At 47.5% G+C, this 19555-nt stretch overlaps 1 protein-coding gene across 2 annotated transcripts in view; it reads right to left on the bottom strand.

The window, feature by feature from the left end:
• The window catches only part of CEP85L (centrosomal protein 85 like), a 106276-nt gene that overhangs the window by 73872 nt on the left and 12849 nt on the right, over positions 1-19555 (bottom strand). The window contains exon 1 of one of the 2 annotated variants that reach the window (XM_069974912.1): positions 8345-8465. The exons of the other annotated variant lie outside the window; for it this stretch is intronic. Within the exon in view, the coding sequence (XP_069831013.1) occupies positions 8345-8399 (55 nt within the window). The 5' untranslated portion in view covers positions 8400-8465. Of the gene's footprint in view, positions 1-8344; positions 8466-19555 lie in introns of those variants that run through there. 2 annotated transcript variants of the gene reach the window in all.

Here is a 19555-nt window from a genome sequence, read left to right as displayed (position 1 = left end):
TCTAATACACATAAAGTTACTTCTCCAAATGTCAGGGAATAGAAGCTTTGGCCATCATCCCCTATACACTACTGGTCTAGGAAACAAAGACGCCATGATATGTGATGAACATGTGCCGCAGGTCACCTTCTAAACCAGCAGGTAGTATTGAGCGGACTCGCTGAACTGTTCAAATTTGGAAATGTTATCCGAACCCGAACACTCAGCGGCTGAGAAAGTTGGATACTCTTCTAGGGCCACCAGGAAAACATGGATGCGGCCTATGGCCTATGGCTCTATCCATGTTTTCCAGGACTCCCTAGACAACCTCTGCAGCTGCGGGGAATTAAAGGGGTTACCCAGCGCTACAAAAACATGGCCACTTTTCCCCCTACTGTTGTCTCCAGTTCAGGTGTGGTTTGCAATTAAGCTCCATTTACTTCAATGGAACTGAGTTTCAAAAGCCCACCCAAACTGGAGACAACAGTAGGGGGAAAGTGGCCATGTTTTTGTAGCGCTGGATAACCCCTTTAGATACAGAGTGTTTGGGTTCGGATAACATTGCCAAACCACAACATTTTGACAGATCTACCAGCACGGAAAGCAAGCCCCACTTTGCCCCTACTCCGATACTGGCTACACTTAAAGGGGTCACGTCACGAGAAAATGGCGTTTCCCAGCAGTGCCCTTCTTACTATGGCAGACAGGTGAGACCAGTGTATAAATGACAGAGCTACACACAATAGCCAATGCTCATAAAGGTCACTGAGCATGCCCAGAAGGTTTTTTTTTTTTGCTTTCACCTGCATGGGACAGGTCCTGTCTATTGTGCCTATAGTCCATGAGGCTTGCTGTAAAGCATATTACTAAATGCTGTTAAAACAGTGGCAGACCCCAAAATAACACACACAAAAAACTGATAAAAATATTACAACCAGAAAATAAAGAAAGAACAACAATCTAGGCGATACTCTGTCTGTGTCAGGAACTGTCCAGGGCAGAAGTTTTCTATGGGGATTTGCTGCTGCTCTGGACAGTTCCTATTATGGACAGAGGTGGCAGCAGAGAGCACTGTGTCAGACTGGAAAGAATACACTTCTTCCTGCAGGACATACAGCAGCTGATAAGTACTGGGAGACTTGAGATTTTAAACAGAAGTACATTTAAAATCTATGGCCCTTACTGACACTAGTTGATTTGAAAGAAATTTCCGCTGGAGTACCCCTTTAAGATACAAAGACAATTGGGCCAGAAGCCCGTTACCCACAAAAGCCCCCATCCGTAATAAGACAAAGAACGAGGACGATGAGCACATACATTCCTTCATAGAGGAAAACAAGTCCAGATGCAACATCTATTTCTCGCGTCTTCCTTCATTTCTCTTATTATTAGCTCCTCAGGAATCCCAGCCAGTCTCAATGAGCGGCTATCTCTGTATGTGATATAAATACAGAAGACGGGAAACATATCTTCATGTCTGGGGGTTATATTAGCCGCTCTGCAGCCACATACATGCAAACACACTGTGCAAGCAGCAGAGAGGAGCCGAGCCTTGTTAGGAGGGGGGTATTGTATCCTCAGAACAGGCCGTGGGGGGCCGACAACCACCTTACCTGCACATCGGAAAAAGCTGCCAATGCAAGGGCTCTGGCCTCTGCTGTATGTCCTGCAGGCAGTGGTGTACTCTCTCCAGTCTGACAGTGCTCTCTGCTGCCACCTCTGTCCGTGTCAGGAACTGTCCAGAGCAGGAGAGGTTTTCTATGGGGATTTGACAGTTCCTGTAACAGACAGGGTGGCAGCAGAGAGCATTGTATCACACTGGAAAGAATACACCACTTCCTGCAGGGCATACAGCAGCTGATAAGTACTGGAAGACTCAAGCTTTTCAAATAGAAGTGAATTACAAATCTAAATAACTTTCTGGTATCAGTTGATTTGAAAGAAAACAAAAATGTTGTTCCCCTTGAAGGTAGCACAGCATTGTCCTATTCAAGCCAACAGAACAACAATGCAGTACCTTGCACCAAAGCTGAAAGACAACCTGCAAGTACTGCCTGCCCCCGCAGAGGTCATCCTGCAGCCTATCTGCCAGGGAAAGCACGGTGCCAAGCAGCTAGAGAGGCCCCGGCCCCAGCTTTCCTGAGGGTGGGGTGAATGCACACCTCCCATTTATCTGAATAGAAGCTGCAGAAGTCAATGTGCCTAATGGCAAACAACCCTATATACATTGATAGAATGGAGAAATTCCTACAACAAACTGTCCATATTCCACGACGGAGCAGAACAGCTCGGAGGCTCAGAATTACTAGAGGAAAGTTTATTATAGGGAGGCTTGTAATGGGAATAGTTATACTGCAGGCTGTAGTGTTCCAAGGGGAGAACCAGACGGAGACTCAGAGAATTGTTCTGTATTTTCCCTTTGTGTACAGGGTCTGGATCTGTGTGGGCACAAGAAGATGGCAGCTGAGCCCGGCCATGTGCCAGCACAATAACACGACCTTTCACAAAACCACAGAAGGGGCATGAAGAGCTATGAAGAGCCAGCAAGGGCAGATAGACTGCGGGATAATATTACAGTATGTGCAGGAACAGCGCAGAATTATTATGGCTGCAGGATCACTGGACTGTGACTTGAATCCACTATACAGTACAATAGAGGTCACCGCCTGCTGCCTTTTGCTCTATGCTCAGAATTAGGCCTTATGTACAATGCCACACTATGGGTTATCCGGGTACACTGGCAGACCAGGGCGCCCATAGATGTGCCCCTATATGTGCCCCTAACCAGTGCTGCTACTTTTATTTCTGTGTAGAAATAGCATCGGCTTCAGGTAAATTATTCATTCTGATCGCCAATTTGGAGTCGGGAAGCAATTTTTCTCCCCGTGATGGGGCAACTTCCTTATGAGGGGTTTTGCCTTCTTCTGGATCAACACAGTAGGGTTATAGATTGAACCCTAGAACCGAGGCCTCCAGCCCCTGTGGCCCTAGAACCGAGGCCTCCAGCCCCTGTGGCCCTAGAACCGAGGCCTCCAGCCCCTGTGGCCCTAGAACCGAGGCCTCCAGCCCCTGTGGCCCTAGAACCGAGGCCTCCAGCCCCTGTGGCCCTAGAACCGAGGCCTCCAGCCCCTGTGGCCCTAGAACCGAGGCCTCCAGCCCCTGTGGCCCTAGAACCGAGGCCTCCAGCCCCTGTGGCCCTAGAACCGAGGCCTCCAGCCCCTGTGGCCCTAGAACTGAGATAAAAGAATAGCCAGGGAGCCATACACATAGCCCACAGACATTTGGCCAGTAACTGCTAGGGCCTAGTCTGGACCTACATTCAGAAACGCACAGCACCCTTAAAAGCCAGGACTGTTATATTGTGACTGGTGACCTCATTTAGCTCTGGGTGGTCACCACTGTTGTTTTCATGCCCTGTGGTGGTCTCTCCCCCCTGTCTGTTATTTACAGTCATCACCAGACAATGGTTCTAGGGAGACAAACAAAACAACAACGCCAATGTAGTAACACCAGCCTGTCCTGCACCCACCCCCTATATATAACTGCTGAGGGCGCACTGACATAGCACCCAATCTCTTTTATAGGGGTAACCCAAGAACTACTGCAAGCTTAGCAGCCGCCGGCATCTCACACAGAGGAACATAAACTGCAAAGTGATAAACGTGTTACATACACCATGACTTACCCATATCTATTGTGTTTTATACACCACAGCATGTCAGTATACAAGAGGGCATGGCTTAAAGGTAGAAGAAGCAACAAGGCCCCCGTACCCCTGATGGTCAGCCCGCCTGGTGTAAGTTTAGCCAGTATCGGCCAGGTTTAGTAGCCTGCCCAGCTGTGTCTGTGCTTCCCCTCTCAGGACCTGCCCGGCTGTGTCTGTGCTTCCCCTCTCAGGACCTGCCCGGCTGTGTCTGTGCTTCCCCTCTCAGGACCTGCCCGGCTGTGTCTGTGCTTCCCCTCTCAGGACCTGCCCGGCTGTGTCTGTGCTTCCCCTCTCAGGACCTGCCCGGCTGTGTCTGTGCTTCCACTCTCAGGACCGGCCCAGCTGTGTTTGTGCTTCCCCTCTCAGGACCTGCCCGGCTGTGTCTGTGCTTCCCCTCTCAGGACCTGCCCGGCTGTGTCTGTGCTTCCCCTCTCAGGACCTGCCCGGCTGTGTCTGTGCTTCCCCTCTCATGACCTGCCCGGCTGTGTCTGTGCTTCCCCTCTCAGGACTTCCGGCACTGGCATCAGCAGCTGTAGTCACAGGCGGCCATGAGACCACAAATAACCATAAAGCTGCTCATAGTGCAGGGACGGCTGAGCCGAGATCAGATTTGTGTCAGGGTGTCACAATGGTGTGAGCGAGGACCACCACCACAGAGCGAGGGGACATAAAGCACAGCCTCACTGATCAGATGGCTCTTTGTTTGGGAAATGAGATTGTGAGCACTGGTGTGGATGGTGTACAGCACTGCGGAATATGTGGGTGCTATACAAACAAGCCTGCATTATAGAGGCATATAACTATATAACCCGAGCTGTAGGATGGCGACGGACGGATGGACGGAAAGATACATAAAGTATCTAACTGCACATGTAATCTATAGAACTGCATCCAACCCCGTGTAGAACTACATAAAACAAAGGAGTCTGGAGAACGTCCCCCACGCCACACAGCCGGCATCACACACAGTCCATGGTGAAGTCCTGATTGTTTCCATATATCTCTCACAAAGTCATAATGAGAACCATCACAGTAACCGGCAGCAGATTGCTCCAGCCTGGGACACGGCCCGCCAGCCCTCCCCACTTCCTCTACATAAATGCTCTGCGCCCACAATAACTACACAGCGAGACCCCGGGACACCAACTACACAGTGAGACACCCGCCCCCCCCCCCCCCCAACTACACAGCGAGACCCCCGCCCCCCCCCCAACTACACAGCGAGACCCCCGCCCCCAACTACACAGCGAGACCCCCGCCCCCCCCCAACTACACAGCGAGACCCCCGCCCCCCCCCCCAACTACACAGCGAGACCCCCGCCCCCCCCCCCAACTACACAGCGAGACCCCCGCCCCCCCCCCCAACTACACAGCGAGACCCCCGCCCCCCCCCCCAACTACACAGCGAGACCCCCGCCCCCCACCCCAACTACAAAGCGAGACCCCCGCCCCCCCCCCCCCAACTACACAGCGAGACCCCCGCGCACCAACTACACAGCGAGACCCCCGCCCCCCCCCCCCCCCAACTACACAGCGAGACCCCTCCATGAGCCCTGGGCTACAATAAGAATGAAGAGATTGATTGACATAGAGTAAAGTAATACACTGAGCTGTATGTCACCTTGTATACTGCCGCAGTCAGCGGAAACTACGTAACCCTGATCTAAGAAGGTGCCCCTCACCAAGCACCTCCTGGGGGCATATACTTCTATATACACATTGTGGAGCTCACCTGTCACACTGACAGGACAGACTCTCTATAACAATGCTCTATATCCTCTACCGACACTATAACTATATGCAGACACCTGCGGACTACAGCCACCCCTTCTACACTGACAGCATCTGCCGTCCCTCACATGCTTTATACATGATTACAATGTGGAAAACCACAGTTATCATCCCGCATTCTCCCGGGGTCACAGATCCAGCCTCACATGGTTCCTAGAAAGTTCCAGCGACAATCGTCACCACACCAAACCCGACATACATCCACATGGGGTCTGTGTCCTCACCACCAGCAGTAAGTGTGAACACATCCCAAACAATGCAAATCACACATCAGAAGAGTATCCGCGACCCACAGCATGCACAACAGATGCCAGTCAATTACCGAGAACAATGGGCCATTAGTAGGCGCTATAACTCCCGGCAGTCTGTAAGGGATAGCGCCAATCACTCAGCCAGGGCGAAACTGCATGGTACGGGGGATGGGCACACACAGGCCTTGTGCAACACAAGTGTCCATGACGTCCCTGGTGCCAGGATAGTCTCCCCAGGTGCAGGATATCCGCAGTACAATCATCTTCTCTGTGCTGATCAGGTCTCCTAATAAATGACGTCTAAGTATCTGGTGATCACATAATGTACAGAGCGCCACACTGCGCACCACCTACAGGGCGCCACACTGCGCGCCACACTGCGCACCACCTACAGGGCGCCACACTGCGCACCACCTACAGGGCGCCACACTGCGCACCACCTACAGGGCGCCACACTGCGCACCACCTACAGGGCGCCACACTGCGCACCACCTACAGGGCGCCACACTGCGCACCACCTACAGGGCGCCACACTGCGCACCACCTACAGGGCGCCACACTGCGCACCACCTACAGGGCGCCACACTGCGCACCACCTACAGGGCGCCACACTGCGCACCACCTACAGGGCGCCACACTGCGCACCACCTACAGGGCGCCACACTGCGCACCACCTACAGGGCGCCACACTGCGCACCACCTACAGGGCGCCACCCTGCGCACCACCTACAGGGCGCCACCCTGTTTGCCACACTGTACACCACCTACAGAGCGCCACACTGTGCACCGCCTACAGAGCGCCACACTGTGCACCGCCTACCGCACCTGCACTGCACAGTAAGGGTCCTATTACACCGAGCGATTTTTAACGATTAACGATGGCAAACGAGATTGTTTATCATTAACCTGAAATCGTTCACCATATTACACAGAACGATGGCCGTTAGTTACGATAGTTACTACGACCGTTTATTCCATCTGATCCCAGGAAAACAATGAACAATGAGCGATTAGTGAAAAAATGCGGAACTTGAGTGAACGAATGTGGAGATACAGCGAACGATTAGCAATAATTTTAGGTTCAGATCTAATTCAACGATCAACAACATACGAACGATTTTTTGATCGTTGCCTGCAATTGCACAGAACGATTATCGTGTAAAATTCAAACCATAACGATTTTTAGCACGATTATCGTCCCGTGTAATAGGGCCCTGAACGTCTGATCAGTAATTATTGTTACAGCCATGATGCCCGGCCTGCTCGGGTTACTGTATATGTGTGTGTGTGTGAGAGAGAGTGTGTGAGAGTGTGTGAGAGAGTGTGTGTGTGTGTGTGAGAGAGAGTGTGAGTGTGTGTGTGAGTGTGTGTGTAAGTGTGTGTGTGAGTGTGTGTGTGAGTGTGTGTGTGAGTGTGTGTGTGAGTGTGTGTGTGAGTGTGTGTGTGAGTGTGTGTGTGAGTGTGTGTGTGTGTGAGTGTGTGTGTGAGTGTGTGAGTGTGTGTGTGAGTGTGTGTGTGAGTGTGTGTGGGACATCACGGCTGGTCACCATAGAGCTGATACACTTATAGGGACACATCTTTAGCAGATTGGATGAAAATGGGAAGAAATGATCCAAAATAGCCAGAGAAGCCGAGGACCCTCATCTATATGAAGCAATAGAAAGCCGCCTCAGACATAAGCACCGCCATAGATATAGATATATATATATATATATATATACGGATACACATACATACATACACACATATATATATATATATATATATATATACACACGGATACACGTGGTGGTGAGGATGTTACTAGAGACACTGGGATTAGGCAATATGGCTGCACTCATTTCCTTCCAATGACTCACAGACGGGGCCCCACATCTACTGCTGTAGTCATTCCCTGGATAGAGAAGCCCCCCACATCACAGACCAGGGGACTACCAGCCACACATAGGGGGGCAGCAGGGGCACATGTAGGGGACAGGTATGATCAGGGGCAGTAGGGGCACATGTAGGGGGCAGGTATGATGGGGGCAGTAGGGGCACATATAGGGGGTAGGTATGATCAGGGGCAGTAGGGGCACATGTAGGGGGCAGGTATGATGGGGGCAGTAGGGGCACATATAGGGGGCAGGTATGATCAGGGGCAGTAGGGGCACATATAGGGGGTAGGTATGATCAGGGGCAGTAGGGGCACATGTAGGGGGCAGGTATGATGGGGGCAGTAGGGGCACATATAGGGGGCAGGTATGATGGGGGCAGTAGGGGCACATATAGGGGGTAGGTATGATCAGGGGCAGTAGGGGCACATATAGGGGGTAGGTATGATCAGGGGCAGTAGGGGCACATGTAGGGGGCAGGTATGATGGGGGCAGTAGGGGCACATATAGGGGGCAGGTATGATGGGGGCAGTAGGGGCACATATAGGGGGTAGGTATGATCAGGGGCAGTAGGGGCACAAGTAGGGGGGCAGGTATGATCGGGGGCTGGGACTCATGTGGGGGGGGCAGTAGGGGCACATGTAGGGGGGCAGATATGATAGGGGGAGTAGGGACACATGTGGGGGGGGGAGTAGGGACACATGTAAGGGTCAGGTACAGGACGGTAAGTTGGCGGCACTCACCTGTCGTGAAGCTGTTGAAGCCAGAGCCGTAATCCGAGACCATCCTCCCCCACATACCTGCGGGGGGCGTCACAGCGGATCACGGGGGGCACAGATCGCCGCTGATCACACACACAGATCACAGATCACAGATCGGAGCGGCCTGGGTAGCGGACGGATCAGTTCTTCGTGCCCAGCGTACGACCCCAATAACGGGACCCCCTTAGTCGGGCTCCAGCAGCGCACATATCCCCCAGTCACGGCAGGGCTTTGTGTGGAAGCCGCGGGGTCTCGGAGGGATCAGGCCGGGATGCTGGGGCTGAGTCCTGTCTGGATTACGTGAGCGGAGGGTGGGAGAGCCGAGGAGGAGGAGGAGGAGGGGCAAGGACTGAAAGCACAGCACTGCCACTCGGGTGACTGACAGCTCTGGAGCGCCGCACTGCCCGCAGCTGCCGCCAGGGGGAGCTCCCGGCGTCACCTCCTCAGATTTCAGGATAATCTCAGATTTACGTCACATTCTAACGTGGTCGCATCCGAAATCCCCGAGCGGAGCGGTTATCTCCTGATCACGTGACTTATTCCGCGTCTAGGGCCAGGTCACTGCAGGCTATTGTTTCCTGTTATCAGCCATTCACAGCTAGGGGTTGGCTAGGTGACGATTACTTTAGACAATTGTCCAAAAATTCCATTTATTGATTTTACCATTTTTAGTAATTCTCTGCTCATCCTAGGCATGTGGGGCAACGCGTAGATTTATATATATATATATATATATATATATATATATATATATATACACACTCACCGGCCACTTTATTAGGTACACCATGCTAGTAACGGGTTGGACCCCCTTTTGCCTTCAGAACTGCCTCAATTCTTGGTGGCATAGATACAACAAGGTGCTGGAAGCTTCCTCAGAGATTTTGGTCCATATTGACATGATGGCATCACACAGTTGCCGCAGATTTGTCGGCTGCACATCCATGATGCGAATCTCCCGTTCCACCACATCCCAAAGATGCTCTATTGGATTGAGATCTGGTGACTGTGGAGGCCATTGGAGTACAGTGAACTCATTGTCATGTTCAAGAAACCAGTCTGAGATGATTCTAGCTTTATGACATGGCGCATTATCCTGCTGAAAGTAGCCATCAGATGTTGGGTACATTGTGGTCATAAAGGGATGGACATGGTCAGCAACAATACTCAGGTAGGCTGTGGCGTTGCAACGATGCTCAATTGGTACCAAGGGGCCCAAAGAGTGCCAAGAAAATATTCCCCACACCATGACACCACCACCACCAGCCTGAACCGTTGATACAAGGCAGGATGGATCCATGCTTTCATGTTGTTGACGCCAAATTCAGAACCTACCATCCGAATGTCGCAGCAGAAATAGAGACTCATCAGACCAGGCAACGTTTCTCCAATCTTCTACTGTCGAATTTCGATGAGCTTGTGCAAATTGTAGCCTCAGTTTCCTGTTCTTAGCTGAAAGGAGTGGCACCCGGTGTGGTCTTCTGCTGCTGTAGCCCATCTGCCTCAAAGTTGGCCGTACTGTGCGTTCAGAGATGCTCTTCTGCCTACCTTGGTTGTAACGGTTGGCTATTTGAGTCACTGTTGCCTTTCTATCAGCTGGAACCAGTCTGCCCATTCTCCTCTGACCTCTGGCATCAACAAGGCATTTCCGCCCACAGAACTGCCGCTCACTGGATGTTTTTTCTTTTTCGGATCATTCTCTGTAAACCCTAGAGATGGTTGTGCGTGAAAATCCCAGTAGATCAGCAGTTTCTTAAATACTCAGACCAGCCCTTCTGGCATCAACAACCATGCCACGTTCAAAGGCACTCAAATCACCTTTCTTCCCCATACTGATGCTCGGTTTGAACTGCAGGAGATTGTCTTGACCATGTCTACATGCCTAAATGCACTGAGTTGCCGCCATGTGATTGGCTGATTAGACATTAAGTGGTAACGTGCAGTTGGACAGGTGTACCTAATAAAGTGGCCGGTGAGTGTATGTATATATATATAGATAGATAGATAGATAGATAGAGCCATATGATAGCTTGTTTTTTGCGTGACTAATTTTACTTTCTTGTGACTCCTTTTATTTTACTATAAAATGTACAATGAAAACAGAAAAAAATGCATTTGTAAGAGGAAATAAAAAAAAAAAAACAGCAATTTAGCAAACTTTGGGTAACATGCAAGTTACTGTAAAATACCTAATTTATATAGTTTGGTTTATTTTAGTATTTTTTAAAAAATTTTTACTTTCTTCAAAGTTAACATTAACTAACTAATTATCTAACTCCTATAATTGTTTTTGTTTTTTTATCTATAGGGCTGTATTAGGGCTTACTCTTTGCACCATGAGCCATAGCTTTTAACGGTACCATGTTGGTTTCAATGGGACTTTTTTTTAACGATTTATAAAAATATTTTTACACTTTTTAAGTTTCCATAGGGACCTTTCATAAGTAATCATTAGCTCGCTAATACTGATCTATGCAGTGCTATAGCATTGCAAAGATCAGTGAGATCCGTGCTCTGCTAATAGAGTCTACCCAGCCAGGCTGTATCAGCAGAGACTCTTTGGCAGTATTGGAAGGTAAGTATGGACCCTCTACTTGTGAAGTAACCCATCGCCACCCCACAATCATGTTGCGGGTGTGCCGATCAGACACCTGACAGGTGTGGCCCCTGTCATTCAGTTTATTCCATGCTCTGATTGCATTACATGCCGGCATTGAAAGGGTTAAATGACTACCATGCTCAATTCATCCCTTCACGTCAACCGACATATATTTGTATTACTGTTTAGAAGGCAAGTATGACAAACACAGTGTTAAGGACGAATTGGAGGCTGATTCATGGGAAAATTTAGAGGCAATAAAATAATATAGTAAACCATTTTACATTTTGTTGTATTGTACAACTTCACACTTCTCTCTCTGCTTTAGGTTCTATTCACACATGTACAGAATCTGCAGCAGGATTGAATGTAACTAAATGATGGAACACAACATCACACCTGCTGCAGATCCTTTATGTGTGAATCGACCCTTAATTATATTTTCTAGAGACATAACCTTCAAATGAAATGTAATATATGGCAATTTCTGTGAGTTCTTCATTGCTCCGACCTCAACAGGAGGTTTCACCCTTTATTTCCATATAATCTTTATGATGGGGGACACCTGCATGTCGACCTTTGACCTCCGTAGGTACAGTAAACAGAGACAGTAAACAGAGATGAAAAGACCCCTCCCACAACTCCCACCAGTGTTTCCTGTCACTACAACGGTCAGGGGAGAGAGCCCTGCTGGGAGCCATATATTTTTTTATCCCTCCTAGGATAATCACTTTTAGTTATCCTTTTTTATAATTCTATTTAATTTTTAAAGGGGTAGTTCACAAAAAAATATTTTTCTCTCAAACCAGAAAGGCTCAGAGATTTGTAATCTATTAAAAAATCCAATTTCTGCAAGAAATACAGCAGCTAAGTACTCAAAGACTGGAAACTTAAGGCTAAAAGTTTTAAAGGAGATGTCGGGCCTGCCTGTTTTAAAAAAAAAATGGTAGAGACATGGAGGATCGCCGCTCCAGGACCCCCGCAGGGCACCGGGATCTCCAGAGCTGCACACATCACAACTCAACTGATGGGCTGGCCACTCAGCCAGTCAGTGACTGGGGCAGGACGCCACTTCAGTCACTGATTGGCTGAGCGGGCTGTCCATCAGCCGGGATGGGCATTTTCTCCCGAGTTGTGAAGATGTTATGACTCGGTGGAAAATGCCTTCCGGTGGGGTTCCTGAGAGCGGTCCCACCACTCATCACGGCATGAGGAAAGGAAAATTTTTGCTGAACTAACCCTTCAATGTTTACTTTTTTTATGTTTTCTGTAATGTTTATGTTTTTTTATTCCCAGAGTCCGGGGAACTTATGCTGAGCAGGAATTACAGGACCATGTGATGCTTGTTCCTCTTCTTGGAGAGCCTGCATCCATGAGTGCCTACTCCATGGGGAGCTTCAGAGGCTGTACATGATCCGAAAGTCTATGTACTTTGTGATCTGGCAAGACATTCTGGGATTAGAATGCCAACAGAACATTCATGGACTTTAACTTTATGAGCTCCATCTAATGGGCTCCATATTTCATACCTTAAGGGTCCGTTCACACGGAGTAAAACTGGCAGAAATCTCTACTGCCAAATCCCGCCAGCCTCCGTGCCATACTGGGAGTCTATGGGAGGCTCACGCGCCTCCTCTAGTTTCCCTGTATGACACGGAGGCTGGCAGGAAGTCTCCGCCGCGGAATTCCACCAAGCTTACTCCATTTGAACGGAGCCTAAGGCTAGGTTCACACAACATAAAAAGGACGTACGAGTTTCTTAACAATGGCTATCAATGCACAAATAACATCAGTTCTTGAAAAAATAACGGACGGTATTTGCGCAATGACGACCATTATTATGAAAGACGGATGTTATTTTTACATAGAGGAACAAAGAAAAGTGTAACAGCATAATTTTAAACTTAATACTCTCATCAACTTTACAAGGCTACTCCGAAGCAGGGGCTGAAGGAGGGGTTTACTCCACCAGTGTTTTGTTTGGGAGCAGGGCTAGACATGAAGGACACCAATCTTTTAGGGGCCAGTGGTGAGAGAACACAGATTTAACATTAGAGGACAACAGGAAGGTGGCCGACCCACTGATTTACTCTGTGGTAGTGTCCTCAGTGTTCAGTTGTCAGGATGGGGGTAGGGACAAGACGAGACAGTGGGACCTAAACCCACCCACTGTTCCTACCTACTTGCCTCAACCGACCCTAGGCAGCCACGGACAGCCACAAAGACGTTCCCTATACTAAATAAGTGTAATGCCGAACAAGATAGACAGACAAACACAATAAAGGGAAGTCAACAAGCCAAGTCAGAACCAAACAGGCAACGCAGTACAAAATCGGAGATCAAACGTATAGTCAAAGGTCAGGCGGGAGGTCAGGTAATGAGTAAAGCAAGCAGAGGAATTAGGAACAGGGATCGCAGGAGTAGACAGGGGGAGCTGGGATCAGGGTATGAACCTTAATTGCCAGCAGTGAGAGACTGGCCACTGCTTTCATTTATGAGTATCAAGAGCCCAGTCTGGATCCCCATTGGACTGGCGCTCTGATCCTCAAGGTTCCGGACAGGCAGAGGAATATGTCAATCAAAAGACTCTGTTCAGCTGCAGCGATCGAAGCTAGCAGTGAGCAGTGTACCTCCTGCATTGCCAGGAGGCTGAAAGGCAAGCGGGTGTGTCAGACAAAAAGTAAAAACAAGCCCAGTTCACACCAGGCTACTGCACATTCCGGACATCAGTCTTGTGTCCTCTGCCATTATCATACATTCTATGGGTTATCCAGCGAAAATCTTTTTCTTACAAATCAAATCAAATGTCAGAAAGTCATATAGATTTGTAATTTACTTCTATTTAAAAATCTCAAGTCTTCCCATACTAAACAACTACTGTATGTCCTGCAGGAAATGTTGTTTTCTTTTCAGTCTGACACTGTGCTCTCTGTTGCCACTTCTGTCCAAGACAGGAACTGTCCAGAGCAGAAGCAACATCCCATAGAAAACCTCTCCTGCTCTGGACATTTCCTGTCTCGGACAGAGGTGGAAGCAGAGAGCACTTTGTCAGACTGAAAAGAACACACCACTCCCTGTAGGACATACAGCAGCTGATAAGTACTGGAGGACTTGAGATTTTTAAATAGAAGTAAATTAGAAATCTATATAACTTTCTGAAACCATTTGATTTGAAAGAAAAAGACTTTGGCCGGATAACCCCTTTAAAATAAGGGTGAGCTAATGGACAACTTTTAATAATTAAATCCATTGTGCAAATCCTGCTCGAATAGTCTAAAAAATGAGCCAGGGGTACAAGTGCCTCTTCAGAGTCAACAAAAGAGGAAGATAAATTTACCTCTAGAAACCTAGAGAAGGGCTGCTGCTGGAGTTTGTTGGGTAGGTTTAGTATTAGATCACCTGTAGGTCTGATATGTAATGGATGCATGCAGCAGCAACAGAGAACCTGACTAGCAGAAGAAGATCCAGCATTTTAAAATCTCTACTTTTTTTTAGGTCCAATAGACACACATATAATGGTATCAGACATGGTTCAAGCTTGTGCTGTTCAGCTCCTGGTCATAGTGAAGAATAACCAATAACAGCTTGACTCACATCAGATATTACCATGTGGCTATGTTCACACAGTAAGATGGGAAAACGAAAGCAATCCCAGGCACTATTAATACTAAAGTGCTACACAAACCAAGGTTCATACAGGGTGAGAAGGTGTCAGGACATACATGTATGGCCAATTAATGAGACGGGAAATACCGGCGTCCCTAGCGAGTTAGAAACCGGCTTCTGTTGAATTCTGAGAGGACAAAGGGTTCGGGATGAAGTCCAAAAAAATGACATTTAGGTTGCTATGGAGGTGAAAAAGACATCACTATTATTCACGTAAAAAAAATCCAATAGGGAACAAAGCCTCGAACCTTTCCTGGCCAATGTTCCTTCTTAGCTTCAGCCACTGCAGAGCGGAATGGCAAGAGATGTTTAAGCGACGTTGAGCAAACCAAAAACTTAACACAGGAACATTGGTAACTTAATCTAAAAGCTAATGCAGCATAGCAAATAAAATATAGTTAGAGTACAATCACATGTATATTTGCTTCCAAATGGTAGTCAGGCCGCTCTGTGACCCCATATATAAGCCCCCTCTGAAAGCCCCTATTTAGTATATATACAATACATATAGTATTAGGCCCCCTCTGTGTCTCCGATTAGTATAGGCCCTCTTTACACATGTGTAGTATAGGTTTTCTTTGTGCCTCCATATAATAGTTAGACCTGTCCTAGACCTATATAGTAATTAGATCCCTTTGTGTCCCCAAGTAGTAATTTGTGGTGTCCCACCACGGGTATTGCTATAGGTTACACCCTTCATAAAAGTCTGTACTTATTGTTAGTCAATGGTAATAAAGGTAGTGATAAAGTTTTGCTACTTTGTCGCTGTATTAGATATGTGTATTCAGATGTTGCACAGCTGAAGTGTGTAACGGGTTATTGTTTATTTGTGTGTCACATGGATCTGTGAACCTATGGGAATCTTTTCTTCTTCCCTATCACCTCTCTTCTTACTTCTTCTATTACACTTATCACCCACTTACAGCGCACTTTAGATACGCTGAGGAAGGAAGTCACATGGGTAGAGGAAGTGTGTAGGTCTTTCGTGGTGGACATTGTAGAGGAAGGACGCAAGCTAGACAGCTCTCTACAGTGGTCCCTCTCCAGGGACTGGCCCTCTGCCAGGTCCCCCCTACTCTAAGAAGTTCAGTCTTAGTCAGGTCCCCGTATGGGTAAAAAGCAAGACAAGACACAGCTAACAGTTTCTCCTCAGTTTACTTTACGCAACACTATGCAGTGCTAAACTCTTACAGGAGAGGAAAAGTCAGACACAACCTCAACCCACGCCGTGGACTAGGAGAGTCACAGAGCAGGACAGTATCCACAGACAGCAGTAAGCTTGCAACTGATCCGGATAGAGCAAAGTTGCTAAGGCCTAGGAACTCTATCTCGCAGCGCGGTTGTCAGCAGAGAACCCTCAGCATTCCACTCATTCCAGGTAACAAGGTTTGAGGCCTTGTGTCAACCTCATAGGACGGGTCACGCGACACTGGTGGGCATTAGGTGGTGTGAAGACCCAAAGGTCAATACACAGGCACAAGTATTCTCTTCTTCTTCTAAGTATCCTTCTACCTCATCCTCCAACATCCCGGCAGAGCACAGTACTACTTGGTTTGGGACTCTCACGACATCCTCCTCTTGGCTACTCTGATCCTTATTTCTCAACACGCTACTTAGTCAGCACGACTGTACTTCTCGCTATGTCCCTATCACGGATCTAGTCGCTGTATTGTCCAGTGTTCATCCGAAAGTATTATCTAGTGTATTATCAATTGCTTTCTCAAGGGAAACTTCAACTGTCAAGGCACAACTGTATAACCTGCTGTAAACACATACTTTTCCAGTAAAAACAGGCTTATTTATGGTAAAGAGACTCACACCGACACAGCAAACATCGCAGCCTTGGGACATTTCCCCTTTCTGTGAGTGGCAGGTCCGATAGTTCGGGAGGGTCACTACACCACTCTGGCCATCTGTGACTACACTAACCCAAGGGACCCCGTAGCAGCCCGGCAGGACACTGTCCACAGGGGAACAAGGTACAACCGGCATTATAAAATAGAAGCAGGCATGCCATTACACCTGTATGCCCAACCAGAACTGGTGTCACAAAGTAATATCCTAAGGTCCGGAGGTATCTCGACCAACCACCACTGGACTGGTGTCACACCTCACTACCTAGCAAGTGACCGGCCGGTCCTCTGGCACAACATCCCAAGGGGTCACCACAGTTGGGTCCGTCAGTGCCCCCATATAATAGTTAGCTCCACCCTGTGCCCCTAAATAGTAGTTAGATCCCCTTTGTGCATCCATAAGGTAGTTACGCCCCTCTGTTCCCCCATATAGTAGTGTGGCCACCTCTGTGCATCTATATAGTAGTTAGACGTCTCTTCCCCACAAGTAAATTATTTCCTCCATGTTGGTAATTCCCTCTATAGTAAGCTCCCCCTGTAGGCAAATCTCTCCTGTAGGTAATCACACCCTGTAGCCAATACCCCATATAGATTTTGCCCCCATATATAAACTTTCCTGTAGTAAGCTCCCCTTCCATTGGCAATACACCTGATTCTAAGCAATCCTCCCTAGGTATTGTTTAAAAAAACAAACAAACAACCATACTTACCTCCCTTCCGTGTAATCTCCCAGCACTCTGTGCACTTCCCCCCTCTGCAGGTGCACGAATGATGTTGCGCAGTGTGCCGCGGCGCTAGGGGAGAGAGTGTCCTCTTGTGACCGGAAGCATAATACTGCGTCGTTGTTGATAATAATATTTGTATAATATCTCATTCTTTACAGTCAGCACACAAATCAATTGTATTTTTAACACTTTTGCATTTAAGGGCTAGTTCATTTTAAAAATCGTTAAAATCAACTGGTGCCAGAGAGTTGTAATTTACTTCTATAAAAAAAAAAAAATCTCCAGTCTTACAGAACTTATCAGCTGTATGTCCTGCAGGAAGTGGTGTAATTTTTCCAGTTTGACACAGTGCTCTCTGCTGCCACCTCTGTCTGTTACAGGAACTGTCCAGAGCAGTAGCCAATCGCCATAGAATATGTATATAATATACCGAATATTATTGCTGTTGTTTCTAAACGTTAATTATACTGTTGGCACTTAAGTCAGTGCTTATAGATTTTCTCTTTTGAATTTGTTCTTAAAAAAACTAATAAAAACATTGAACCAGAAAACCTCTTCTGCTCTCCAAACTGGAAAGAATACCACTTCAAGCAGGACATACAGCGGCTGATAAGTACTGGAAGATTTGAGATTTTTTTAATAGAAGTAAGTAACAAATCTCTGGCGTTTTTTGGCAGCAGTTGATTTGAAAGATTTTTTTTTTTTTTGGTGAACTACCCCTTTAAGATCGGTTCTTTCTTCGATATTATGCTTGAATATGCCTAAACTCCCACCCACATCTATTAAATATGGCAAATATCGTGCCACAAACAAAGCACAAGACACCCCTAGTAAAGGCCTGATCCCAGGGACTAACCGTAATGAAAGACTGCTATGGTATCAACAGGGAGCTATTCTTCTTTGTACTGCAGCTCTTTTAGTTCAGATTGGAGGCCATGTATGCATGCAAGCCCACCGGGATGTTATATAGACGGCTTTTGTTACTTTAATTGGCCCGTTGCAATATAAAATAACACACCCACACCTTTAGTAATGTCAGTGGCAGGGATATGTTTAACATGATGTTATGTTTATCTGGCTCCATTACAGTAATATAATTAACATGGTACACTATGTTTTATAGGGCTTGTAGCCTGTAAAAATTGATGGCCTATCCTAGGATAGGTCATGACTATTAGATCAGCTGGGGTGGTCCTGTTCTTGGAACTGTTTGAAGGAAACATAAGACGTTAAAAGGATTTCTGTCCCAAAATAAATAAATAAATAAAAAGCATATTGACATACTTACCAATCCCCAACATGCTGCTGTGCCCATTCCTGATCTGTTCCGCCACTCCAGTGGCCTGATCTATTCTTCTCCAGTGCAGTCAGTCTTCAGGCATGGCACGCTGCCAGGAAACTACAGCTCCCATCATGCAGCACTCCTCCTTTCTGTGAATGGGTTCCTCTTCTGGAGGTCACATGATGGTTGTGATGTGGGCCTGTTTCGGAGAATCCACCCTCCTTTCTCAAGTCTCCTGTCTCTTAAGAAAGGAGGGCGGATCCTCCGAAACATGTCAAGGTGTTTTGTCTCCCATTGGCTTCAGTAGTTTGTGATGTCACACTACCAAAACTTTTGCATTTCAAGTGTTGCGTGCGCTACGGGCCGGATCGCGTCCCTTGTGAAGAGGATACTTCAATTGGAGCAAACAGACTGCAACTCTCCAGCATTCACTACACCACCATCTGGAGTGAGGATTGCTTATTTTCAAATGATCCCAGAGGGCATACAGGTAGTGGTATATCTGACAAACCTCAACCTGGATAGAACGTCAACTTGGAGGTCAGTACTGGATATACGGCCATAGTGTAGGGCTGTTTTTCACTTGTGTATTTCAGATTCTATATATATCATATGCGCAGAACAGGTACAACTACTTTGTTTTTTATTGTAACCACTATTGGGATATTCAGGTGATCCCATCTGTCCGTAGTATGCAGCTAGTGCCCACAGACAGCGCTCGAGTGCACACCCACTGGTTTACGACACCTCACTTGCTTTGCTAATATTAGATTCTTTATGTTCTTTTTCATTTTCTGTAGATCAGCCGTCTCTTCTCAGCCAGGATTACGCAATTTAGGAATGATCTAATTTAAAAGTCTTTTCTTGGTTTGGAAAGGGCGCATTTATGTAACCTAAGCCATAAACTGTGACAAATGTGACGTGAAGTAAGCTGAGCACACGGACACTATATGCCCGGTGACTGCTACCTCTTGACCGATAGCCAGCTGCTTCCTTCCCTCATACTGGGCACTTACGCAATGTTTTGGCAGTGTGTTTGCAGGCCTGTTTATTTGTAGCAGACAGCCC

Source organism: Dendropsophus ebraccatus, chromosome 6 (genome assembly GCF_027789765.1).
Source record: "Dendropsophus ebraccatus isolate aDenEbr1 chromosome 6, aDenEbr1.pat, whole genome shotgun sequence".
Lineage (NCBI taxonomy): Eukaryota > Metazoa > Chordata > Amphibia > Anura > Hylidae > Dendropsophus > Dendropsophus ebraccatus.
This window is presented reverse-complemented; position numbering and strand designations above follow the sequence as displayed.